General features: G+C 36.5%; 2 protein-coding genes across 10 annotated transcripts in view; one reads left to right on the forward strand and one right to left on the reverse strand.

Moving 5' to 3' along the window:
* Map3k19 (mitogen-activated protein kinase kinase kinase 19) overlaps positions 1-22774 on the reverse strand; it is a 75811-nt gene extending 53037 nt beyond the window's left edge. For 3 of the 7 annotated variants that reach the window (XM_010606184.1, XM_010606176.1, XM_010606183.1), the window contains exon 1: positions 2725-3004. In XM_010606184.1, coding sequence (XP_010604486.1) covers positions 2725-2792 — 68 coding nt within the window. In that variant the 5' untranslated portion in view covers positions 2793-3004. Of the gene's footprint in view, positions 1-2724; positions 3005-7848; positions 7919-22602 lie in introns of those variants that run through there. The other 4 variants (XM_033757151.1, XM_010606177.3, XM_010606180.1 and 1 more) reach the window with 3 other exon arrangements.
* An 18-nt stretch (positions 22775-22792) lies between these two features.
* Positions 22793-27920, forward strand: part of Rab3gap1 (RAB3 GTPase activating protein catalytic subunit 1) — a 112194-nt gene continuing 107066 nt past the window's right edge. For 2 of the 3 annotated variants that reach the window (XM_010606185.3, XM_033757152.1), the window contains exons 1-3: positions 22793-22865; positions 22956-23011; positions 27259-27334. In XM_010606185.3, coding sequence (XP_010604487.1) covers positions 22848-22865; positions 22956-23011; positions 27259-27334 — 150 coding nt within the window. In that variant the 5' untranslated portion in view covers positions 22793-22847. The remainder of the gene's footprint in view (positions 22866-22955; positions 23012-27258; positions 27335-27920) is intronic. The other variant, XM_010606186.3, reaches the window with a different exon arrangement.

Genomic DNA, 27920 nt, shown 5'->3' on the forward strand with positions numbered 1-27920 from the left:
TCTGTGGCCCAAGATTCTTAGGTTCTTTTAAAGTAAGTCTGGTTTGAGCCTAGAGACACTCATTTTAAAAAATAAACTTTAAATTTTTAATAAGTATCTAAAATAGACCTTATTCCGTGAAATGATTTTAGGTTTACAAAACTGTAACTCAGGTCCTTGCGCTTGCAAGGCAGGCCACCGAACCGCTGAGCTAAATCCCTGGCCCAAGATTCTTAGGTTCTTTTAAAGTAAGTCTGGTTTGAGCCTAGAGACACTCATTTTAAAAAATAAACTTTAAATTTTTAATAAGTATCTAAAATAGACCTTATTCCGTGAAATGATTTTAGGTTAATACAAAACTGAGCAAAAATCCACGTACCTCCTGCTCCTCCCACCTACCCACCCCCACTCGTTGCCTCACTGTCACCAGCCTGCCCCAGAATGCTGTATTTGTTAACAACGGATGACCCTACAAATACAGTATCACCACACCAAATCCAGTTCACACTCGGGTTCACTCTTGATGTTATATATTCTAAAAGTTTGGATTAATGCTAATGACATGTATTCATGCATCCATTATAATAGTATCATAGGAAATAGCTTTACCATAGCCCTAAAAATCCTCTGTTCTCTGCCCACTTCTTTTCCCCTCCTGCTGACCACTGGCAACCAGTGATAGGGATCAAACTAAGAGCCTTGGGCGTGCTAACCAAGCACTGCGGCTAAGCTACATCCTCAGCCCTTTTTATTTTTCACTTTGAAACAGCCCTCATTAAATTGCCCAGGTTGGTCTTGAACTCCCAATCCTCTGCCTCAGCCTCCTGAGAGTCTGAGACTACAGGCATGTGCCACTGCACCTGGCGTGCGGTGATGATTTTACTTTCTCTAGGGAAGTGATGGTGACATCTTTTAGGGCTTTACAAACAGCCAGCTGCAGTACAAGTGCCATAGGTTTACCACCACTGCTCTAGGGCTCCCTTTCTTCTAGAATCAAACATTCAGGTGATTCCTATGAACAGGCAACTCCTGGAAACACCAACCTAGTCATTTCATTTCAACACACAATCTTTCTTATAGACCTTTCGATTGTCTAACTGACATTTTTCTACCACCTGTTATTCCTTTTGAGTTAAAGGTATTTAATTTCACAGCATACTGCCAGATAATTCTCTAGAACTGCTTTATCACTTTACACTCCCACCAGCAGTGCCCGTTCTCATTAATCCGGCCTAAGTAGACATTTGGTTGATTGCTGTCACTTAATCACCATACTAATCATTAGCATTTAATAAGAAATGCATAGTTGGAACTTTACTGAGGAAAGAGCAGACAATATGCTCAAAATTAGGCCGCAGAAAATTTTCAAACCAGTACACATATCTGTCCCAACATATTGCTTTGTAACTTGGATTTATCTACATAGCTTTTTGTGGGAAGAGCAACAGTGTTTGCAGAATCATTTCAAATAAAAGAAACAATTTCAGAAACAAAGGATAATTAAAACTTCTCCTACAATAAAGCTAAACATCAGATATTCAAATAACAACTAGGCAAGAAACAGACAGTTGATTATCAGTGTGCTCATAAAGTAGAAATACAACCTCAAAGGTATTTTTCCCAGGTCATTACCTAGCAACATATGTTATAGGGTTTATGGTTTAACTCTTCATGTAACCTTTAACAGAGAGCATTTCACAAGCACTATCTACCATCTGTCATAAAAAATGCGAATATTTATTTAACAAAACTACAGTCCCAGTGACATCAAATCCTATCACTACAATACAGGCTGTTTGGTCATTACTTGGCCAACCCGTGTCTCACCCATTTACGAGTGGCTGGAGAAAGACAACACATATTTAATGAACACACAGCAGGATCCCAACATACAAGCCACTTTTTCAGCTAACTTGGACAGACCCATGTCACTCTTCATTAACGATCTCCATTTTCTCTTCTGACCTCCAATCTGTGCATTTCCATTCAAAGTTTCTTCAGAAGAAGCCGTCTCTTAATTTTCCATTTAGAACTGTTCAAGCAGTGATTTTTTTTTCAGCTTCAATTGAGTTTATTGGTATATTTTACGGATACAGTACAGTTGTTGGATCTTGTACCTCTACATGACAACAAGATCATTGTTGGGATCTTGTACCTCTACATGACAACAAGCAGTGATTTTTAAACGTTTCATTCCACTGAGCTTTGCTGAAGCCCAGTCTCTTTTTGTTCTTAAACTTTGACTACATGCTTGATCTACTTGTAAAGCCAAAACTTTTTACTATGTTATATATTTGCTTTGGAATCTTAGGTAATAAAGAATTAAAGTAACAAGTATTTCATTTTGTTAATGAAATATATCCAGATATATATAACACTGAGTGGCTGTAAGATTTATGCTATCTAAAGTTTACAAATACTTAGGTGATTAAAGTACAGGATTGCCTCTGTATATAATTCAATGAAAGTGAGAGCTTTTATCTACTTTTCTTGTATATACTAGTTTAGCCTATGGTATTGTGGCATTTGTATAAAGTATCAGAAGGAATTATTTTAAAAGTTAAATATTTTAAACGTTAAAACCAGCTTATTACAACAACTCTAATGATATAATTATTTGAGAGAAGGACACAGTTTTCTCCATCAGTTTACCTGATGTTCTTCCTCAGGACATCCTTTGGGGAGAAAAAAAGTTGCAACATATTATATTCTCTAAACAGGTTGAAAAGTGGAGATTTGGCTTACCTATGGTGAGTTTTGCTGAGGGAATTGGTACACAGCTGAACATCAAGCCAAACAGCAGCCAATGTCATTTTAATTCATTGTGGCACTGATTTCTGGACCATCTGTCAACCCACACTTCAACTAGGGATCCATTTAAAAGTACAATAGGTTTAGACTTTTTTCTTTGATTATTTTCCAGTGTTGCGCAGTCCCAATAGTCGTTTTTTTGTTTGTTGCTTTGTTTTTAAAATTAAAACTGGTTCTGTGTACACAAACCCTTCAGTTAGCTGCAAAGAGACGGCTTCGTTTACAGGCTGTCACCCAGGCAACCATCTAAGCAAGTGTCTAGCTTAGAGAATTGAAAGCAGGACAGTTTCATCCAGGAGGGAAAGCATTTGTTGCACATTCTTCAAAGTAGCTGTTGAGAGTTTTAAAAAGTTGGATCCCTGTGCTCTTCCATGGTTGACACTATTGCCACCATCACATTACTCACTGAGACTTTTTCCAGGGAAGCCATACCTGTGTCGTCCTTGTGAAATGCCGGAAGAGTCCTTTTTAGATCTGAAGGTAGGTTACAGAGTGAGCATCTACTATATCATCCCTGAACTGATTGTATTCTTAGAGCCACACTTGGGAAAGTTTCAGCAGCTGAAAACCTTTACATTAGAACACACAACTTGTCGGGACAGGCTTGTGGAATTCTAAAGCAGAAGCTTCAGTAAATGACTGCATTTTTGCCTGACTCATAAATGGAAATAAGCATAGCGAAAGAGACTGTGAACTACAAAACATACTCACAAGGAAGCAGACCCAAGGCATTCCAAAACATACGGTCAGCTGCCATTCGTGTGCTGCTAGGTTTTGTCCTGCTACTTACTGAAGAGTGAAGAAGTTTCTTTCCTAAAAATGTATGTGACATTATATAGTCTTGACATATACGACATTAACATGTCTCTAAAATACAAAGCTTCATTTCTGTTGCATTTTAACTGTATGACTGTTTATACTAATGTTTGATTTTTATTGCCTAGTCAATTTTCATTTTAACCTCAGTGTATCCTTTCTCAATGCCCATCTTGAGAGGGAGACGATGAAGTGAAAGAAAACAAGCCTGAAAGACAGATTTTTATTTCCGTCTAAGCTCCATAAGCCGGTCATTTAACCTCCCTGATAGGTTATATCAGAACACCTCGCTAAATTATTAATTAAATTACATTGATTTTGGGTTTTCAGAAAACATTCAAATGGGAAGAGGAACAAGGAAGAGAGGAGAGGGAAGAGTAAAAAGAACAAAAGAGAACAGAAGGAAAAAAATGGAAACAAAGCTTGTGTAAATAAAGAGAGGAAGAAGGGTTGAAGGAAAGGGAGGAAAATGGGGTAAAAAGGAATCAAGATATACTATTTACAGGTACAAGTTTCCTAAGGTGAATGTGATTATTTTGTATATCAAAAGTGTACCAATAAAATTAATTTTAAAAAATCACCTTGAGCCAAGAGTGGTGGCACATTGCTATAATTCCAGCACTTGGGAGGCTGAGGCAGGAGTATTGCCTTGAGTTTGAGGCTATACTGTCTACCTAGTGATTTCAAGGCCAGCCTGAACTAAAAGCGAGACCCTGTCTCAAAAAACAAAACAAATAACCAAACAAACAAAAAAATCACCTTTAAGCTGGGCGTGGTGGTGCACACCTGCAATCCCAGCACTCAGGAGGCTGAGGCAGGAGGATTTCTGTGAGTTTGAGACCACCCTGAGCTACATAAAGAGTTCCAGGTCAGTCTCAACTACACAGTGAGACCCTGTTTCAAAAATCCCTCCCCCCAAAAAATCGCCTTGATAAAATAAGCAACAGCCAGTTAAATGAGAAATAATTTTCATTTGGGACATACTTATACTAGAAATTACTTGTTGTTTGCCTGGAATTCAACTTTAACCAGGAATCCTGTATTTCTATTTGCAGAATATGGCAACCTTATCTGCTAACTTCAAGCTCTTAGGTAGTCAATTGGAATAATAGTGTCATCTTTGCAGGCTGTTTTGATGGTCTGTGCAGAAAAGAACCAACAACGAAAAAAAATCTTCTTGGAACTAATGAGCAATTATAGCTCAGTGCATTTTGAAAGGAGTGAGACTATTCAATGATAGCGTAATGGTGAATACATGCTGATATACATATGTCAAAACCTATTAGCATACAACACAGAGTAAACCCTAATGTAATATTTGGACTTTATATTAATATGTGTATAATTAGTTAATAATATATAAATAGTACTTAATCAATTATACCAAATATCCTATATTAATAGAAGATGTAAATAGTAAGGAAAGATTTTTTGTGGGTGGCAGGAATATATGGGCACTATACTTTCATACCAATTTTTTAATCTATAAATTTTCCAAAAATTGTGTTTTAATCATTTTTAGAAGAAAAAATATTGAATGGGAGGCATTTTTACCAAACAAATACAGAAGAATTTGTCACAAACAGATCTCTACCATAAACTATGCTACTAGAAGTTCTTTTCTGTGAAGGGAAATAATACCACATGGAAACTTGCACTGTTAGCAAGACATGAAGAACACCAACAAACAAAGACCAAATATGTGGATAAGTTTTAAAAAGAAAGTGATACAATAAACGGACTTACATGGTTGGATGTTTCTTATATTTTATGAGTAGTGATATAGGGTAGTAAACATAAGTAAATTATGAAACGTCAAGGCTGAATATGTTCTAGAATAAATATATTCCATTGCTAGAGGAACCACCAAAAAACAAAGAGATATAACTCACAAGTCAAAAACAGATAAATCAAATGCAACTAAAAAATGTTTAACCCAAAAAAGCAAAGAGATAAAAAGGAACAAAGAATAAATGGAGCAAATGGAAGACAATACAATGGTAGATATCAGCTCAATCATACAAGTAATTATGTCGACTATAACTAAAGGGTAGAGTTACCATCATGAATGAAAAAGAAAATCCAAACTATATACAGTATATAAGGAACATATCATAAATACAAAGACACAGAGAGATTGAAAGTAAACAGATAGGAAAAAGTGTACCATACACCAACTGAAATAAAGTGGGTGTGACTACTAAAATACTAAATAAAATAGACTTTAAGACAAAGAATATTTCCAGTGGTAAGAAAAATATTTCATAATGACAAAGGAGTAGATTCAATAGAAAATCATAAAAGTCAGAATGTGAAGCAAAATCGACAGAATTGAAAAGGCAAAGAACAAATTCTAGAACTCCAGCTGGACATTTTAATACCCCTCTTAAGAATCAATAGGACAAACAAGTACAATAGAAATATGGAATATCTGAAAAGCACTATCACTTTCTACTACATATATATAGATTTCTACACCCCACAGCTATAGAATATCTATTCTTTTCTAATGAACATGATATATTCATCAAGATAAACTACACGCTGTGCCAGACTTCAATAAATTTCAAAATGTTGAAATTTTAAATTAGATATCCAGTAAAATCCCAAATATTTGAAAATTATAGAACAAACTTCAAAGAAATTTGGGGATCAAAGAAAAAAATTCACCAGAAAAACTTAAAAATATTTTTAGGTAAATGACAATAAAAATACAATGTATCAAACTTTGTGGGACACAATAAAAACAGTGCCCAAAGAGAAACAAGCCTCCATGATATTAGAAAAGAATAAAGCGGTAATGCCATTAATTTTCAAAGATTCTATCATTATAATTAAAGAAGCTCGAGAGGAAAATTTGAATACTTTCATTATCAATTGCTCTGACAATAGTTACACATGGAAAAACAATACGCATATGTTCTTTTTCCCATGAAGATCTGGCAGTGTTGTGGGAAATGTATATGTACAGGACCTATTTGCTTTTTATTTGCTATATAAGTATTGGGCAGGAAAGGCAACTAGCCTGTGATCCATTTTTTCTCCCATTACTGGATGGAGATGAAGGTTCCAGCTGCATCTAGAGAAAGAGAGCAGATAGTTCAATGCTGCAAACATCTGATAACTGGACCTCCTGGCAAATATGTTATGTTATTTTCTAGGAGGAAAATCCCTACCCATGGAGTGATTTTTGTAGACTACCTCCACCTTAGGATGACTAATGGTGAGCTGATGGATTTTAAAGCATGGCTTCTTGAAAAAAATGCTATATAATCTATATGACTATAAGCAGGAAACCTTTCATTACAGAAAGTACATGTCTTAAATGGGAAGAAAGAACCTAAGAGTTGCCCTCAGGGTCTCAGACCTCTCCTTGCTGGCCTGTTCCTATTGACTGACTGATTGTATTCCTAAAATTCTTAGTAAATTTTGATACTAGGGAAGATCTCTGGATAATATGATTTGACAATAGGATCCTTTGTGTACACAGACATCCATAATCTGTTTGCCTACCAAATGTAATTATCTTTGAAATATGCTTTGTGCCTCTATCTATTGGTACTGTTTTGTTTGTTTTTTTTGTTGTTTTTTGGGTACCGGGGATCAAATTCATGTTCTTGTGCTTGTGAGGCAGGCACAGTGCCACTGAGCTAAATCCCTAGCCCATTTCATATATATATATATATAATTTTTTTTTCTTTTGGTACCAGGGATCGAACTTGGGTCCTTCCGCTCATGAGGCAGGTGGCAGAGCCACTGAGCTAAATCCCAGGCCCCAATGATATTTTTAAAAATAGATATAGATACTGATATTTTAAGAGACAGAAGAATAGGCAAATTAAAACAATAAACATGACAAATATAATATTTTTTATGAAAGGGGCTCTAAAACAGTAGTTAGGATTGGTGAACACTTGTCCTAAATGTTATTTAGCTATGTGAGTTGGGCTTGGTTTTTCCATGTATAAGGTGAAAGAGCTGTAGAATAGAATTTTTTTTTTTTTTTGGTACTGGGGATCAAACTCAGGTCCTTGAGCTTGCGAGTCAGGCTCTGGAACCACTGTGCTAAATCCCCAGCCCAAAATAGAATTGTTTAAATCCCTTCATGTTCTAAAAATCTGGAATTACAAAACAGTAAGAAAAAAATTCTTTGCCTAGAACAACTAGAAAGAAATGAGAAACAAGACAGTGGCCAAGTCATCCCTCTACTTATCAAATGCTTGAAAATCTAATCCCACTTACGTATGTTCTCTTGGGCTTTAATATCTTCCAATCCCCAGGAGCCTCTCTGATCCAACAGACTGTCCGACCCACTCTATTCCCATGTCATTTAACACTTCAGTTACGATACTTAACAGAGTTGTCCTTGCTTTAGAATTAATGTTATTTCTTCATTGGGTTCTAAGGTCTGCAGGACAAGGAATGTGTTTTAATTATCTTTGTTTCCTCTATTATGTTTTACATACAGAAAGTTCTAAGAGAATGTTTCTAAATATCTCTGTCTTTATATTTGTATCTATATCTGTATCTATAGATATATCTGAATCAGTATCTGTGTCTGTTTATCTCCAAGACAGCTCAGAAACAGTGGAGAATTTAATCCACTGGCATTTTGAACACAAAAGAAGAATATCAAGTTCTCAGAAGAACTGTGCTTTTACCAGTACTACAATCTGGCTAGGTGAAGAGGAGGAGAAATAATTTCAGGAAACATTAGTGCCAAATAAGATGCTATAAGGAGAGCCTTGAAAGGGATGACAAATATAGAGTCCAATGTTAGCTGTGAGAGAACACTATGCATAAATCTGGAATGCTTGGACAACCTCAGTGTATTAAGTAGAAAAGGATTACAGGATTTTAAGGTTTGAAAAAGAGCTTTCTGCTGAGGCAGCAACGGTTTGAATGTAAGCTGCATCTTTGGCATTTTAAGCATGACCTATTCGTCTCTTACAGCACAGCTGCAGGAAAAGAAAGTTTTTTCAAGAACACCATGAAGCAGTCTACTGCTTTCAGGAAAACAGTCTTCCCAGGAGTACTTTGCTCTAAATCTTTTCTTTTCCATTTAGAAAAGTGCTGGAAAGAGAAAGGGTTGAAAAGAAGAGGGTGAGATAAATAGGACATTTCAGTGGGCTAAGAAGAAAAATAAAGATCAGTGAGGTCCAAGAGTCACAGCACCCTGGAGAAGCATGAAGACCAGGATTTCTTGTGATTCTGAATATGTGTGTACTGGTTCTTGAGCTAATGTATCATGCAACTCAGAAGGCATTGTGAACAGGAAAGCATTCAGCTCTATGACACCGAGCCAAAAATGACAGCCATTAAAGCCTTGGCTCCCACATATGGTTGGCCATCAGCTTTATCCAAAAAGACCTTATAAAAACACAGATTCTTGGTGAAGCAGTATAGCTGGTGAAGGGGTAACAGCAAGCGTGAGCATCTCCAAATTGGCACAGGATAAAAGCAGGTACCCTGATGCAGAAGTAAAAGATTAAGTCTGATCCAGGAGGGTAAGTGAAAAGAAATTGTCCGTGGAGTATGTAAGAGGAATCTGACCCACTTTAAGGCATGGTACCATCCATACTCCCACCCCAGGCCTGCTGTACATGCCATCTTGGGAGAGGATCCCACTGATGGAGGAAGTCAGCTCTTCAGTGGTGGCCTGGCTGATTCAAGAGACTCTCGGATCACTCTAACCTCTCTATCAAGTATGGTGAGTAAGATATTTGCAAGCCAAGACTTCAGAGAAACTGAAAATGGTAGAATTGTTTATAAGACAAGAATGGTGCAATGATGAAAACAATAGTGCCCTGAGGCCTGCAAGTGGCAGGACTGTAGGGAGAGAGAGGCTCTCCCAATGTTTTTTTTTTAAAAAAAAGGAGTCGCCCATTGCTTTCACATACATGGGGAGTGCAGTATTTATAGGTCAATCAATGTGATACCCATCCTTGCTGGCAGACTTCCTTGAGGGAAACCCTAGCACCTCCTAGCTGGTAATTGCAAAGAGCGGGGAATAAAAAAGTTTGCACCAAGTATGCAGGTCAGAAAGTGAAGCTCCCAGACAGTGAGCAGAGGAGGGAAAGAGACCAGCTCACAAGTCAAAAGGATTCTGGCATGGCACTGAGTAAAAGGTTTGTGGAGGCCTAAGAAAGTCACTCCTGTTAAGCAGAGAGTCACTAAACATCATGAGCTGTAGGCAGAGCAGGTCCAACTAAGAGGGAGCCACAAATCCCATTTCTAGAGACATGAGGGAGAGGAGAGTGATCTTCCAGGGCCAGAGTGAGTACCTTCCTATTGTTTTCCCAAACAATGGAAGGACCTGAGACAGCATGAGGTCCTGCCCACCACCCACCACCCCTTACCTACTCCCCACATTGGCAAAGGGGCCCTCTGCGAAGCCTAAGGGTTGCAGCAAGTACTGCAGTTAAGTCAAAGAGCAGAGCTCTTGAGAAAGACACAGATGGAGGACTGCAGGCAGTGGGACAGAGAGTGGCACCAAGCACAGAGGACTTCTGGAGGTATACTAGGCAAGGAAATCTTGCAGAGGGAAGACACAAAGACAACTATGAGATTTCTCATACAGTGAAAGGAATAGGAGTGTCAGGTTCCTAGTGGAAGCCAACGAAGAACCAGATGTTGGGAAAACTATACCACATCTACTTCCTCCCAAAATGATTGTAACAAGTGGGTCTTGGAACTGTGATTGAGATCTGCAGTTGGCCATTCCCAAATCACAGCTTGAAGACAGGAGGCAGGTCCAGAGAGGCTAGTAGGCCTCATTGATTTCAGGCAGGCAATTTGGGTCTTCCACAGAGGAAAACTGCTTGGAGGTAAAGTAGAGGGAGCTATATGGACGCTTGGGTGAGTACTGTAACTGTGACTCCTTGCTTGAGTTTCCTTTTTTCTTTTTTGGTTCTTGTTTTTTTATAGGTATTAATTTTTTATTTTACTTTACTATATTTTTCTATATGTCCCCTTGTCCTGCTATCCTCCTTTTTTGGGTCCTTCTTTTCTTCTCTTTTTGACTTTCCTTCCTATATTTTCTCCACTTTTCCTCATTTCTTGCTTCCTCTTCTTCCCTCTCCTCTCCACCTTTCATATGGCCTATATGCAAGAGGGAACTGTAAATTTGCCCAAAAGAACAAGAATTAGCGAATGCTTTAACTTAATGTCATTCAAGAGCATCTCAAGGTAACTCTTTTAAAAACTGTGCTTAGAAAATTCAAATAAAACAAACTACAACTATATTAACAGGTCTTGACAATCCCACAACCTCCCTCAATCTAACTGCACTTCCACATATCTGAATCCCTCCTCTCATCTACACAAATATTCTCCCAGATGCCCTCAAACTTAGCCCCTTACTCTAGCCATAAAAATCATTTCAGTGAAGTCTGACTTCTAGTCTATTTTTCAACTATTGATATTTCTTTTACATCCCTCTCTTTTCACTGACTTACCCCCCCAGCTTGCTACATCCCAGAATAACTAAAAGTAGTGGCGTAATATAGGGGCATTATAAAAGGGTAAAATTATCAAAATAAGTTTTAATGTTCATGATTGATGTATGCTTGGATCTGTTGATTCTGTTATAACCAGTAGGGATTCTCTCCTTATAACATATTGACTGGGTACAACCCAATTAAACTAAATAAGATGAAATGGAAGGTAATACTTCTTGACAAAAAAGCTAAACTAACATCCCTAGAAAATTAAACCTAATTAAAAAGATCTTCAAAGCAACAATAAATTCTTTTCACTGTATTTGATCTCAATCCTCAGCAAATACATACAAAGTAGGAACATGAAAAAACAAGGCAACAAAATACCTCCAGAGACTTCCAACTCTCCCAAAGCAGGTTGAAGTAGCAGCAATGAAGAGGAAATCAAACACCAAATAGCTGATCTCTGTGAATTGATTGAAGAGGAAGAAAAGAAAATCGGCAAGCTCAAAGAAGACCAGGGCACCCAAAGTCATAAAATAAACACTACTGGACAAACAAACAAACAGTAAACATTAACACAATCATAAGTGGGGGTCCTAAATACTTTCAAAAATAGATCAACTAAACAAAAATTAAAAAGGCATATCAGAGCTGAACCACAACTTTGAACAAATAAATTTAATAGATGTCTACAGAGTTATACTCTACTACAACAGAATACACATTCTTCTCAGCAGCACACAGAAGTTTCTCCAAAACAGACTCCATACTAGTTCACAAAGTCTATTTAAATAAATATAAAGAAATGGATTTCAGGCCGGGGATTTAGCTCAGTGCTTCTGCCACCTGCCTTGTAAGCACAAGGTCCTGAGTTTGATCCCAGTACTAAAAAAAAAAGAAAAAAAAAAGAAATGGATTTCATCTCATGTATATTATCTGATCATAGCACAATGAAACTAGATCAATCCTAAAATAAGCCACAGAAATTTTACAAACAAGACATTAAATAACATTACTGAATACTCAGTAATAGAAGAAATCATGAAAGAAATTAAACAATTCCTAGAATCAAATAAGAATACCAGTACAATATACCACAACCTATGGGACACAAACAAAGCAGTCCTAAAAAGGAAGTTATTGATGTGAATAATCATATTAGAAAAATAGAGCAAGTTCAAATAAATAATCTGATGCACTTCAAGATCCTAGAAAATGGGGGCCAGGGATTTAGCTCAGTGACACTGCACCTGCCTTGCAAGCACAAGATCCTGAGGTCCTGAGTTTGATCACTGGTACAGCAATTAAAAAAAAAATCCTAGAAAATCAATAGTCTAAATCCAAACCTGGTACAAGGAAGGATATAAAAATTATCAGAGTGAAAATTAATGAAGTTGAGATTTTTTTAATTATTGAAGAGCTGCTTCTTTGAAAGAATAAAAAAATTAGATGAACCCTTAGCCAAACTTACCAAAATCATGTAAGAAAAGACCCATATTGATGAAATGAAAAAGGAAAAATCATGGACACTGACAAAATTTAGAAGATATTAGCTAGTATGAAAAATTGTACTTGAACAAACTGAAAATTGTATTTGAAGAAATGTACAAACACATATTAATTATCAAAACTGAACCAAGAACACATAAAAACCCTGAACAACCCAATTACAGGAAATGAAATTGAAAGAGCAGTAAGAACAATAATAATGATAATAACAATAAACTACTAACTGAAAAGGCCCAAGACTTAATGGTTTCACCACTGAATCTACAAAAATGTTAGGGAGAATATAACACAAATACTCAAACTCTTTAATGAAATTAAAAGGGAAGGAGTACTTCCAAAGTCATTTCTGGAAGCTACCATTGACCTAATTCCAAAAGCACATAAGGACCCAACTAAAAAAGAAAACTACAAGCTAATCTTTTTAATGAACAGAGACACAAAAATCCTCAACAAGACACTGGCAAACAGAATGAAACAAATCATCAAAAAATCATATATCATGACCCATTAGGATTCACCCAAGAAATTCAAGGATGGTTCAACATGTACAAATCAATAAATATAATACATCACATAAACAGAAGCAAGGACAAAAAACATGATTATCTCGATAGATGCACTGAAAACCTTTGACAAAATCTAGTATCTATTCATGTTTTTAAAAAACCCTAAAGAAAATAAGGATAGAATGACCTTACCTCAAACTGATAAAAGCAATTTATGACAAACCTACTGTTAATATCATATTAAATGAGAAAAACAAAACTTTCCTTTAAAATAAAGAATGAGATAATGATTCCACTATCACCACTTCTATCAAATATAGTACACAAAATATTAGCCAGAGTAATCAGGTAAGAGAAAGAATAGGATATGAATAGCAAAGGAAGAAGTCAAACTATCCTTATTCAGAGATGACATGACCCTTTACTTAGCAAAATAACAAAAATTCCACCAAAAGACTCCTAGAATTAACAACAAAATTCAGAAATGTAACAGGATACAAAATCAACAGAAAAGTCAGTAGCATTCCTGTACACCAATAATGAAGTCACCAAGAAAAAAATAATAAAGCAATACCGTTCACTATGGCATCAAGAAAAATTAAATACTTAGGGATTAAATCAAGCAAGGAACTGAAAGACCTCTACAATGAAAACTGCAGTACTCTGAAAAAGGAAATCAAACAGGACATCAGAAAATGGAAAGATATCCTCAGTTGCAGGATAGAAAGAGCAAATATTGTTAAAATGGCCATACTTGCAAAACTGATATAAAGAGCTAATGCAATTATAATCAAAATACCAACAACATTTCTCACAAAACTACAGAAAACAACTCCAAAAGTCATATGGAACCAAAAGAGACCCAGAACAGAAAACGCACTCCTGGGTAACAAGAAAGAGCAAAGCAGGAGGCATCACAATATGAAATAATTACAAATCAATCTAAAGAAGGAAGTGAAAGACCTTTACATTGAAAATTAGTGTTCTGAAAAAGGAGATAAAAAAGGATATCAGAAAATAGAAAGATATACCCTGTTCTTGGATAGATAGAACCAATCTAGTGAGAATAGCCATACTTCCAAAACTGTTATACAGATTTAATGCAATCTCAATAAAAATATCGATAGTATATTTCACAGAACTAGAGAAAACCATCCTAAAATTCATATGGAACTAGAACAGACCCAGGACAACAAAAGTAATTCTACAGAACAAAGAAAAGGCAGAGGGCATCAGAATTTCTGATTTGAAGTTGTACTATAGAGGTACCATGATAAAAGCAGAATGCTATGGACAAAAGAAGAGACCCAAGAATCAGTGGAAAAGAATAGAAGATTCAAAAACAACCCCAAGCACACTCAGCTACCTTACCTTTGACAAAGGTGCCAAATATCTTCACCGGGTGAAAGAGAACCTCTTCAATAAATGGTACTGGGAAAACTAGCTTTATACATGTTGAAGATTGAACCTAAACCCATATGCTCTAAACTAAAATTGAAATGGATCAGAGATTTAAACATAAAAGCAGAAACACTTAGTCTGCTAGATAGAATATGTAAACCTCTTGAAAATATAGGCAGAAAGTTTATGAATGAAACCCCAAGCTCACAAGAAATATTACAAATAATCAACATGTGGAATCCCATGAAATTAAAAAGCTTTACACAGCAATAGAAACCACCAGCAATATCTGGACTATATAAATAACTCAAAAATATCATACCCTCCTAAACTCAAGGACCTAATTTTAAAATGGTTATCAGAAATGAAGAGACACTTCTCAGAGGAGTGGTGAATAGCTGAGAAACAGCTCCCCGAGATTTGGTGTCTAGATGTTGAAATACAGCAATGTGACAAAGACAGGAAGGAGGGAAGGGGGTCCCTGGAACTCAGCAAAAATCTGAAGCAAGAACTGAGGCCCATAGGGAGAGCAAGGAGAGAGACTTCAATGAAGAAGGAGGTGGCAAGTGGCACTTTCTTCCTGAGCCCTGACTCACTGTGTGAGACAGGTGGCTCAAAACTGAAGTCACCCAATTTCCAGATCACACCATCCCGTTTAAGTGAAGAAGGTGTAAATAGGTTCTAAACTTACTGTCCTTGGATTTGGTGTGTTACAGTAGCCTTATTCAAGCTTTTAATAAAAAATATATATGGAACAAGACAGAAATGGCTTTTCTTATCCAGATTGTGTATATAGAGCAATGTTGGTTTTTTGTAAAGTCTAAGCAAGATGATTTGTATAAAATCTGAATTTTGCAATGTATTTAGCTACAGCTTGTCCAATGGCAGTGTCATTTTCCCTTTGCACTGTAAGAGGAAAAAATGGTACAAAAGGTTTCCAAATTGCTGCATATTTGTGCTGTAATTATGTACATAGTTATTTATTTAAAATTTCATTGTTCAATTTATAAGTAACACAGTATTATGCTTGAATTATAAATATTTAATATTAATATTTAAATATATTAAAATAAAATAAAATAAAACATATTAAATATTAATATAAATAAGATGCACAGTGAGTACTGGTGACCTCAAGAGCCTTCATGGAGAGACACACTGGTGGAACAGAGCAGTGGACACAGCAGACTGCAGTAACAGGTGAGTAATTTGGATTCAGATGTTCCCCAGAAGCAGGTGACTGACTAGTTGCTCTTTTGGAGAGGAGCTAACTGAGCTTGGAACTCAGAGCAGCTGAAGGCTGGCTACATCAGGGTGAGATAGAACTGAGTTTATATTGGCAGAAGGTCAAGGAACCAAGTTCAAACCAGCAGGGAGCAGAGTTCAAGTCACCAGGAGGCACAAAGTACTGCAGGCTGAACAAATCAAGTTCCAGCCTCACAGCCAGAAACCAGCCTGAGCTTCAGAACTAATGGGGCAGGCTTGCTGGGATTATCCATTATCCTGCCATAAATCTAAAGCTGGCTTGTTGGGATTAATCAACATGGATGTGGGCTCTGCACTACTTTAGCCAAGGCATCGTAATTGTTGTAATCAGTTGTTCTTCCTTGTGTGCCAAGACTGAGATTGCCTAAGAGTCACAAACAAAACTATAGGCTCATGCCAAAGAGCTGGGGGCTAGGCCAAATAGGCCGCAACTTCTCATCTCCAATAAATTGAAGAGGTAGTATCTTGCAAAAGACTCAAAACTCAAGTGCCAACTACACCTGAAAGACATCTTTGAGAAGTAGTCATTCCCTAAGGGTTCTGAATACTTGCAATACTAGCAATTGCATATTGTCATACACAATTTACAAGCATCAGTCCAGGAGTTAAACCAAAAAAAAAAAAAAAAAAAAAAAAAAAAAAAAAAAAAAAAAAAAAGAAAGAAAATGAGAAGACAGGCCAGGGATTTAGCTCAGTGACACCATCCCTGCTTTGCAAGCACAAGGTCCTCAGTTCAATTTCAAGTACTGCCAAAAAAAGAAAAAGAAAAAGAAAGAAAGAAAATGAGAAGAGACACTTAAGCAAGATGCAACCCCAAACTTCAAGCTCAACAAAGGCAAACCCAGGCAGCAATGAGGTGGGACAATTAAAAACCCACCCACCTAGACTCTCTTACAAGAGGTAACAGCAAAAATAAAAAAATCAAATCAGAAATAATTTCCCTCAAAACTACAGGGATGGTGACCATAATGAAAGACATGGTGACTCTAGAGCAGATACAGATTTTAAAAAAATAGCAGAGCTTAGGAAAAATGATGGAAAATATGAATGCTCAAATAGGAACTAAATGGAATCCATGAAACTGATTCAAACATATCCAGGAGATTAAAAATTCCACAGAAAGTATATGAAGCAGAATGAGCCAATGTAAGGACAGAATATCAAATACATAAGACAGGATTGTGGTTAGAGATCATTAACCATAGCAAGGGACCATAAAAAAATCAATCCAACAGCTGTGAGACGATGCAAAGCAGAATAACATAACATGTTCAGACTCAATAAAAAGCAGGTGATAGAACAAATGACATAGAAAACTTGTTTATAGAAGTAATGGCAGAAAACTTTCCAAGCATGGAAAAAGAATTTGACATACAGATAAATAAAGCATATAGAACTCCAATTATCCATGATAAAAAAAACTATGCCAAGGCATATAATAATCAAGATTTCAGAAATTCAACACAAGAATATAATATTAAAAGCTGTTAGAGAAAAGAAACAAATTATTTACAAAAGAAAGCCATGAGATTCACAGAAGATTTCGGAACACAAACCTTCAAGATGGGGATATCTCGGAGTAAAGTATTTCAAGCCCTAAAAGAAAATAACCCCCAACCCAGATTGATGTACCTTGAAAAATTATCTTTCAAAATTGAAGAGGTAAGATACTTTCCTGACAAACAACACCTGAAGAAATTAATAATCAAAATCCTAGTACTCCAAAATGTTCTGAAGAATATTCAAGAAAGAGATAACAATGATTACAACTCCATGAACTCCAAAAGAATGAATTCACCAGGCAAGGCAAGAAATTAAACAGATGGAAGAAAAAAGGTAAGTCAACAACAGGAAAATAATATGACAAGGATAAGTCAATACATATCAGTTAAAACCATCAATATGAATGGTTTCAATTTACTAATCAAAAGAAACAAATTGGCAGGATGAATCAAGAAACAAGATCCAACAATATGCTACATACAAGAAACACATTTAATTCAAAGAGAAATTCATAGGTCCAGGGATTTAGCTCAGTGGAGCTGCTGCCTGCCTCACAAGCACAAGGTCCCTAGTTCAATCTCTGGTACAAAAAAAAAAAAATGCAAATTCATAGACAGAAAGTCAATGGATGGAAAACAGTACTGCTTACAACAGGAGCCTGGGAAAAAGCAGGGATAACTATTCTATTTTCAAACAAAGTGGATTTCAAACCAAGACTGATCAGAAAAGACAAAAAAGATCACAAGATCACTACATCCTTGTAAAGGGAAAATCCAAGAGGAAGAGATAACAATCATAAATACATATCCAAATATCAGCATACCCTACTATATAAAACAAATATTAATGCATATGAAAAATCAGATGAGCACTACTACAATTGTAATGGGGGATCTCTGTACCCCAGTCTCACAAATAAACTGATCAACTAGAAAAAAAATCAACAAAGAAATATCAGAACTGAATCAAACTTTTGAGCAAATGGGCTTAGTAGATATCTACAGAGTTCCACAATGCAACATCAGAATACACATTCCTCTCAGCAGCACCTGGGGTATTCTCCAAAATAGGCCATGTACTAGCTCACAGGATATGCTTAAGTAAATGTAAAATAACTGAAATCATCCCATGCATATTATCAGAATATAGTGCAATGAAAATTGGAAATTAATAGCAAAAGACCACAAGTACTTCATAAATACATGGAAATTAAATAATACCCTCCTGAACAGTGAATGAATTATTTGAGATGATAACAATATATCAAGAAAAGCTAGTTCAGATCCTTAAGTTTTTAACCACTAATCTGGCAGTTTCAGAAAGAATGATGGTTATACCTATGTTCATAGTGGCACAATTCATAATAGCTAAAACTTGGAAATAACCCATATGCCCCTCAATACAAGAATTAATAAAGAAAATGTTATATTATTACCATCTCAAAGAATTCAATCATTTTGTATTTGAAACTTGCTGAGGACAGCTACCTTGTTTTAAAAATTTTGTTTCCCAGTTTCTAGAACAGTGCTGGGCACATAATACATGCTTTTAACAAGTGAATGATGGAATAGGCAAATGGATGAAGATTGAATTACTTCTATTGAAATTTTCTGGAGGTTTCTTGGCCCAGGTGACTGCTCTGCACATTCTACTGCAATAGTTTTATGGCAGCAACAAGGAGATTCTCCCTGCGCAGAGCTGTCTAGATGGATGAGAATAGTGTGGTCCCACAGCTGTTGCTCCTTTCACAAACAATGTTTGCTCTATCACTAAGACCTAATTATACTGTTATGCCCCCCCACCATCCCTCTGAGAACTAAGTAGAGGGTGATTTTTCCAGGCTTCTAATCTCTTAAATTACCTGTGCGTCAAAATATCTCCCCATGGCCATTATTGGTAACATCTTGAAATAACTGAATTATACCAGAGAGGAAACACACTTACAAGAAAAAGCCCTTGCCTTTGGATGTGGAGCAAAATACCTCTTAATACTGAAGAAACAGAATCTTTCTGTTTTTTGAACCAGTGAAAATCTAATAAAAGTGTGCCTCCCCTGAGTATTTTACATCATTAGCATCTTGGCTTCACACTTTGCTATAACAAATAGCGTATTTTAAAAATTTCTCCAGGGAGAAGAGAAAAAGCCAAAAATATCTTGGAAGAAAACTTTACCTAGCAACCTAATAAGGTTGTTTCATACAGTGTCTAAATTTTCATTTCATGCAGCAAAGTATTTATGTTTTTAAGTTTCTGATTTTTGTGTGATTTTCTTTATAGCTAAGGAAGGAAGGACAAAACAATGTTTTATATATCGGTGGTCCTCTCGTCTTCATGGTACGTTCACTATGAATGCAACCACTATAATTTATTACCCTATTCGATGCCAGGATATTGTGCTATTTTACATATAAAGACAGGACTTAATCTTCATCACATCCTGTGCAGTAACAAGTGTTGCAAGTTCCATTTTATTAATGGAGAAATAGATTTGAGGAGTTATTTTCCCAAAGTCATAGCCAATAAATGGCTGAACTCAGGTCTGTCAGATCTGTAACATGAACTTCTCTTGGTGAGAATCTTAAAAAGTAAGTGAACAAGAAACTCCTTTCCTTTCATATGTACAAATCTTCATATGACTGGGTCTTCCTTCCTTCCTTCCTTCCTTCCTTCCTTCCTTCCTTCCTTCCTTCCTTCCTTCCATCCTTCCTTCCTTCCTTCCTTTCTTCCTTCCTTCCTTCCTTCCATCCTTCCTTCCTTCCTTCCTTTCTTCCTTCCTTCCTTCCTTCCATCCTTCCTTCCTTCCTTCCTTTCTTCCTTCCTTCCTTCCTTCCATCCTTCCTTCCTTCCTTCCTTTCTTCCTTCCTTCCTTCCTTCCTTCCTTCCTTCCTTCCTTCCTTCCTTCCTTCCCTTCTTTCTCTTCTCAGAAAGGCTAGCCTCACCACAGATGCTTCATTCCTCACGCTACATGTGCTCTGAATTCCTCCTCTTGTCTTGCTGCCTACTCTAGGGGGTGCTGTTTCTAAGGTGTTCTCTGTGGGCGTCTTCTCATGAAACCAGACCTCAGAACACATGGGAGTTAATTTCCTAGAGTTGTGTGACCCCCACCCCCAGCTCTTTGGATTTCCTCCTCTCCCACCTTATTTAAAACTGTCTCCTTCAACTCTCTCATCTCCCCTTCATCATCAATCTCTCTACTGGAGTATTCCATCAGCATACAAACTTGTCTACTATCCTCTGTCTTAGAGACGAAACAGACAAAAGACAGACAAAAAACCACACAGCCTTGATTCTACATTCCATTCCTTTCTCACGTACTTTTTCCAGCAGCAGTCAGTACTTAGTTCTGTGGCACTACACTTTCCTTGTTTTCCTATTTCACTAGCCATTCCTTTCCTCTCCATTTGCTGGATACTTTCCTTCTATCCATTGTCTAAATATAAAACATTTTCAGGGCTTTTATATTAAGCACCTTTTCCCCCTCTTTCTATATTCTTTTCTTAAATCACGTCACCTGCCCTTGTAATTGAAAATACCATCTCAACCCTCAGATTTTATCTTCTCTCCAGGTCTTGCCTCTGAGTCCTATTCCTAAACACAATTCTCTCTTTGACAACTGTTCTTGAATATTTTACAAGCCTGTCAAATTTAACTAATCTGTCAAACCAAACTCTTATTTGCTTGCTCTTCCTGTCTTCCCCATCTCAGGAGTCATCTTCGTATGGTTGTTGAGGCCAGAAATTTGGTTACCTCTTCCTTATCCCTGAATTCAACCCATCAACAAATCGTATCTTATTTCCAAAAATGTGGATAAAATCTATTCCCCTTATCTGTTGGCCATCCTGGTCAAAGCCTCCAAATCATCTCACTGGATGCTTTAATCATTTGTAGCTCTTTCTACCCTTTTTGTCACCTATACATTTGTTCTTCATTTGGCATCCAGACTTTTGCAAAATGTAAACTGGGTTACATTTTTTTCTCTCACAACATTGTAGTGACTTCTATTATACTTTTAAAAAGTTCAGTCCTTATATAGAAGGCCTAACATTGTCTGGCCCATGCCTACTTCATCAACTTAATTATAAACATGACCCTTGTTCAGTTAATGAGACAGGTCAGGCTTTCCTAGCCTCATTTCTGGAAATGCTATTCCCACAGCTTAGAAGCCTTTCCCACCCCAACCTGGCTGCCTCCTTCAACTCTCCACCACAGTGGTTGTTGTCAAAGCTACCAAAGTGACACTGACACGTGAAGCACCTCTTCTTCCTATTCGTGCAGCAAATTTCCAGTTTGCCTAATGAACTGTATTTCCATCTTTATATCCCTGGAGCCTAGTATAGTGATTGACTTCTGATGAATGTTTGATAAATGCTTGAAAATGAAGGTGCAAGTTGAGACCCCTTGGAAAATGTTGCTGTAATTGCAATTAATCCAGACCCTCACTAGTGCAATATACAGAAACTGGAGCATCAAGAGACAGGAGTTCAAGGGTTGGGACTGTCAACAACATGTTGATAAAATTCTTCTGACCATAGGATGGGGGTACAGATTAGTGGTGGAGCACTTCTCTAGCCTATGAGACCATGTGTTCCATCCTCAATACCACTCACGAAATATCTTCTGACCTTTAGTTTTCTCAGCTGTTCTATCTACATCACATAATCTCTGATGTCTTTAACTCTTTTTGTTTGTTTGCTTGTTTGGTACCAGGGATTGAACTCGGGTCATTGTGCTTGCAAGGCAGGCAGTGGCGCCACTGAGCTAAATCCCCAACCTGTCTCTAATTCTTAAAATTAAGGTTTTTTTTTGTTTGTTTGCTTTGTTTTTATTACTGAAGCTGCGATTCCTCCAGCTTCTCTCTGTGGGTAGCAACACTCATTAAATGAAGCACAGTTTTTTTTAATTATGAAAAGTTTCAAACCTAAACAAAACTCGAAGATAGTATAATTAACATTCACGTACCTATTACCAATTTAAATGATTATCTAGCGTTTTATTTTATTCCTATCCCCATCCATTTTCCTCCTTTCTTTTCTTTCAAGCAAAATCCAGATAAGTATCATTTCATCTGTAATATTTCAGTGTTATGAAGTAAGATTCTTAACTGCTAGCTGGCATACTTTCCGTTCTTCAACTACTTAAAAAGTGAAGCGATCATTGAAGAGCCTGCTGCTCTTCCCAGAAACCAGATAACCAGTATGAGGATTTTATTTCATTATCTCACAGAACTGGTTAAGTTCTTCAACGGATGGGGTAGGTGGGTTTACATATAGCACCTGACTCTGGTAATAAACTCTGAATGAAAACAAACCCAACGTGCTTTGCGTTTTTAAATACAGTTTTATCTACATGAATCTAGGTCCTTGTCTTACCCTGCTTCTGTTACTTTGCTGCAGTCACTACAGGAAATTTTCAAGTATGAACAAACCAGCTGAAGAAGACCTGGAGGGAACGCTAAAACTCTTCCCGCACGGAGGACGAGGAGCTTTCTCCGGAGCCCCGAAGACTCCCAAATCTGGGGCGGGGCTGCCTTCAGTCCACGCCCCCTGCCGTTCTCCCTGCGGCTCCCGAGCTCTTCTTCCCAGCATCCCTAGCGGTAGGACCGGCGCTCCTCAAGATGGCGGCCGACAGTGAGGTGAGTTTTGTGATTCCTACCTGTCCATGTCACTAAGTTCACTCTTCCACATCAACGTTCAATCCCTTTCCTTTCCTCCCCTACCCACAGCCCGAGTCCGAGGTATTTGAGATGACAGACTTCACCACTGCTTCGGAATGGGAAAGGTGAGTCGTGTCTTTGATTCCCACCACTCGGCCCTGGCGTCCTCCTCTCGCTTCCCTAACCCAAGCACAACACATGTGACGCCTCTTTTGTGAGAAAAGTAAAACTACCAGGGTCTTTGCTGTCTCTCTTATCTGGTTAGCTACAGGGCTCTTCCGAGTCTCGTATTTGACTAGATTGCCCGCCCGCGTCCGCCAAACCCGGAAGACTTCGGCTTTCAGAAAAAGTTTTGTTTACTCTCAGCTCACTTTCCATACGTCTTTACTGAGCCGAAAAACTGTTTCCGAGGCTATCACTAGTGTTTTTATTTACTTAGCAGCTGCCATTTTTCTTGTGTATATTGCTGCACCCTTTTATGGTTATCCGTCTGCCACGCTCCCATCATCTTTGTCCCTTCTTGTAGAGTAATCTTTATACAAAGTCTGCATATGGCTCTGAAATGTTGTAATTCAAGTTGTTACATATCAGTGGATAGTATACCTAGGTTTCCTCTGACTAGCAAACTCAGATGAACCGAACACTTGTCTGTGTGAAACTGTATTGAAATTAGGCAATAGCCAAGTTTGTAGAGAAATGATAGCTTAGGCTGAGAAGTTTTTCTATAATAGGACGTAACCACACTATTAAGACTTCATCGAACAGGTATTGTTTATTCATTTATACTAAAGGAGAAAAGCTCAATCCTTATGTTAAAAAAGAAAACAAATAATTAAAATAGTAAGCCAGTTGATACTAGAAAAACAGTTTAAATAGGGATGATATTGTGGACTACAAAATTCTGAAGTTACATTTCTGGAGAAGATAGAAAATGAGCTGCCCTGAAATTGGAAGTGGTCAGTTAAAAATGAAAACAGAAATAGGTGAGAATGAACTCTTGGGACTTCATGAAGAAGTAAGGAATGAAGTTGACAGGAAAAAAATAAGATTAATAAGAAAGATGGGACCAGGTTTGAATATTAAAGCTGAGTGAGGGTTCTAAAGTTCGTCCTTTTGACAAGTGAACCTCAGCCTTTAGTGCCCATCAGAATCATTGATTGCTGGGCTTTACCCTCATAGTTGTTGAATTTGGAGTCTAATGTAGAACCCCAAAATGTGCTTTTCTAATATGGTTTGAGGTAATGAGATACGGCTGGACAGGAGACCACACTTAGAATCACTGTTTAAGGAAATATGCAGTGAGAGACCTTTGACTTTAGGATGACTAGGTTGACATGGTGTTGTTTCAGGACATGAAGTAAAATGAAGATAGACATTTTACCTTGATTTAGAGGTAGGAGGGTGATTTGGGGACTGGAGAAAGAGACAATGAAGAAAGACTTTATAATATTTTAAAGAAGACAGGGTCATATGTTTGATACATGTAAGAGTGAGAAGAGTCAAGTATGGAACTACGTTTTCTTGCCTGAAAGAATGAAAGTAAGGAAACGTCTAAGTGGTAACAGTTTGATTATAGAACTGTTGGGTTTGAATTTGGATTTTTTGGCTTTTTGAGATGGATTCGCTATGTAATTTAGGTTGGCCTTGAAATCATGGTGATCGTCCCACTTTAGCCTTCCAAGTACTGGGATTACAGGTGTGGGCCACCATACCTGGCTGAAATTGATATCTTGAAGGTAGTTAGAAAAATGTAATTTGAATCTTGGTGGTTGGGAGGTAGGGAGCAAATGTCATTGTTTCAGTGGAAAAATAATTGCTTTCCCCAGTTAAATAAATATTTTTATATACTCTAAAATGGTGTATTAAATATTTAGCTCTTCATATAGAAATAATTGTTAACACAGTTTGCAGATTATCACAAAGTAGGAAGTTTTGTTTTTGGCTTTCATCTTCTTGTTTATAGAACCAAACCAGTATTTCACAATTCACTAGAAAAATGTTAAGACACTGAAATCTCTCTTTTTTGGGGGGTACAGGGAATTGAAGTCAGGACCTTGCGCTTGTGAAGCAGGCTGCAAAACCACTGAGCTAAATCCCTGGCCCCACACTAAAATCTCTTAAACCTTGAGTTTAATGTTTGAATGAATTTCTTGTCAGTATGTTATGTACCATACGTAATTTATTGAGAGGAGTAAGTAGAGGCCGATAACTCTTTTTTATCATTTGTCCTTTGAAGTATTTACTGAATTGCCGATATGTCACATACTGTGCAGGAAATTAAGAATTTAGGGATGTGGTGGTAGATAATTGGAAATGGTTCCTACTCATTGTATGTTCAATTTAATGGAAGAGACAGATGTGAATCAAGTAATACAAACGAATCTTTAACTAGAAATTGACCTAAGACCTAGAAAGGAAAAGAAACTTCATCAAAGAGCATATAATGAAGGAACTAAATATAGAATATAGAGTAAGAAGTAGCCCTTAAGCTAAGATCTGGAGAGCTTTTAAGGAAAAAGTTACTGAATTTTTCTAGTTAAGTATCTGTACTAATATGATACAGTCTAAATTTTTTGCTAGTACTGATAGAATTCATACAATAAGTATTTTAGTTTTATTTTGTTTTGTTTTGGTACCTGGATTGAACTCAGGACCTTGGGCTTGCGAGGCAGACAGCAGAATCACTGAGCTAAATCCCTGGCCCCATACCATAAGTATTTTAAAGTATTCCTTCTTTTTTTGTGTGAAAGCTTCGCTTTAATTTTTTATTATGGCTGTATTACCTCATAGTAAAATAACAAAATGTTTGTAAATATACTACCAGTATTTAACTGCCATTAATTTTTTGATATTTGTAATTTGTGTGCATGTGTCATAAAACTTTTTGGATTAAACCATATCAATACTTATTTCTGTCGCTTCTGTTTTCCATTTAGCATGAAGATTTTCTTGTTTCCTCAAATGTTCTTCAAAACACAATTTTTAACAAGTGCATATTTGTCCTTTGATAATGTACCACCTATTTACTGCGAGGGGACATTAAAGTAGCTTGCACTTTTTTTTTTACCATTAGCGCATTGTACACCTAGTGCTTTGCTTCTTGGAATGGGACCCAAGATCTCTTGAGTGTTATATAGGCTCCCTAGCACTGAGCTATAATCCTAGCCTCCTGTATAGTTTAGGCAAAATTTTGCTCACTTATAGGTATATTTTGTTTTTATTTGTTCTTTTGTAAATATGTAAACTTATTTCTAAGACACTTGCTTTCAAAACTAAAATTGCTCTTTTAACTGAATATCCCAAAATAAGAATGCTGCTTGCTTTTAATTTTAAAGAGGGTTTAATGAAAAGGTTTGGTAAAATCATAAACTAATTTATCATTACCGTATTAAAATATGTAAATATTTATAATGCTACCAAAGAAGAAAATCTGATTCCTTTGAATAGTTTGACTAGAAATACTTAGCAGTACTTCCTAGATGTTTTAGGAAGCAATGTTGCATTAGATTACTTTATATTTAACTTACATAAGAGGTTAGACTACAGTTTTTATTTACTAATGTTGAACATGTTGCTTGTCAGAATTTGGTTTCTTTTTATCATTGAAGATTACAGAGTGAATAGTTTTTAAATCTCTTCATTATTCCTTAAAACTGACAAATTTACTTGCAATTTCTTTTCAGCTATCCCTTAAAGTTTACTTTATTTATGAGAAAAGTTCTCAAATAGTGTTTTCTTTTTTGGTGGGAAGGCAAATCAGAATTCTTTAATATATTTAAAAGAAAAGTTAATTTAAATAGGTCAGATAGGTTAATGATGGGGAGTAATTACCAGTTTCATAATTGTCTATAAGAGTATCATTTTCATCTCTCAGTTTTTACTTCTCTCTGTCCAAATTCATTATATCATTTTAGTAGAGATATTTTTCCTTAGTTTATATATATTTTTAAAAATTTATATTTTGTAGAAGGCAGGCTTTTGTTGTTGTGTAAGCAGTAGACTTAAATGAATTAAGATTTTAAGAATTCATGAATTCAAAGAATTTTTGCTTTTACTTTGTATCCATACTTTTTAGGCTCATGGTATTAAACTTACTGCGCTTTCTCTAATCAAAATGTTAAAATATAGCTGGGCATCACACTCCTATAATCTCAGTACTTGGGAGGCTGAGAGAGGAGTGTTAAAATAAGTTCCAGGCCAGCCTAGGCTACATAGTGAGTTCAGGGCCAGCCTGAACTACATAAGTGAGACTCTGTCTCAATATAAGAAGTGTTCAAATATGAAACATACCTTTTAAAAGAAATTGTACTAATAGGGAAAAAAATATGCAGTTACATACTTAGAAAGTTTTTTTTTTTTTTCCTTTTCCTAGGTTTATTTCCAGAGTTGAAGAAGTCTTAAATGACTGGAAACTGATTGGAAACTGTTTGGGAAGACCACTTGAAAAGGTCAGATTTATTTGCTTGTGGCTCTAAATTGTTACTTACTTTGAAACCTCTGTTATTTTAAGTCCTTTACTATACTTGGCACATTTCAATTAAATGTTTAATTTTAAAAGTTATGTATAATGTATAATTATCAAATGGCAAATGCAAAGAATTTGGTTTGAATTTGTGGCAAATGATATCTCTAAGACATCTGTGAATGTTTTTTAAATAATAAAGTTTTATATATATCTAATGTCATTCTTTGTGAGTGATTTATTGTTTCATCTGATGTTTACTTTTCTCTTGCCTTATCCTTTGGGATATTACAAAATCTTATTAAAAATTTAGTTGGTCAGAGAAAAATTGTACCTTCTGGGGTAGAGCATTTAATGAGAAAGAATTTTGGTTTTACAACTCACATGCTTTAACAGGTATTTTACTCAATTTTTGTATTTTATGGTTCCACTGCTAAGAACTCCTCTTGCCCCTTTTTTTTGGTACTGGGGATTGAACTTGGGTCCTTGTGCTTGCAAGGCAGGCCACTGAACCGCTGAGCTAAATCCCTGGTCCCTTGCCCTTTATAACTTATGTATGTTTTGAGGATTTT

This window comes from Fukomys damarensis, unplaced genomic scaffold, assembly GCF_012274545.1.
Source record: "Fukomys damarensis isolate Sample0158 unplaced genomic scaffold, DMR_v1.0_HiC HiC_scaffold_29, whole genome shotgun sequence".
Classification (NCBI taxonomy): Eukaryota; Metazoa; Chordata; class Mammalia; order Rodentia; family Bathyergidae; genus Fukomys; species Fukomys damarensis.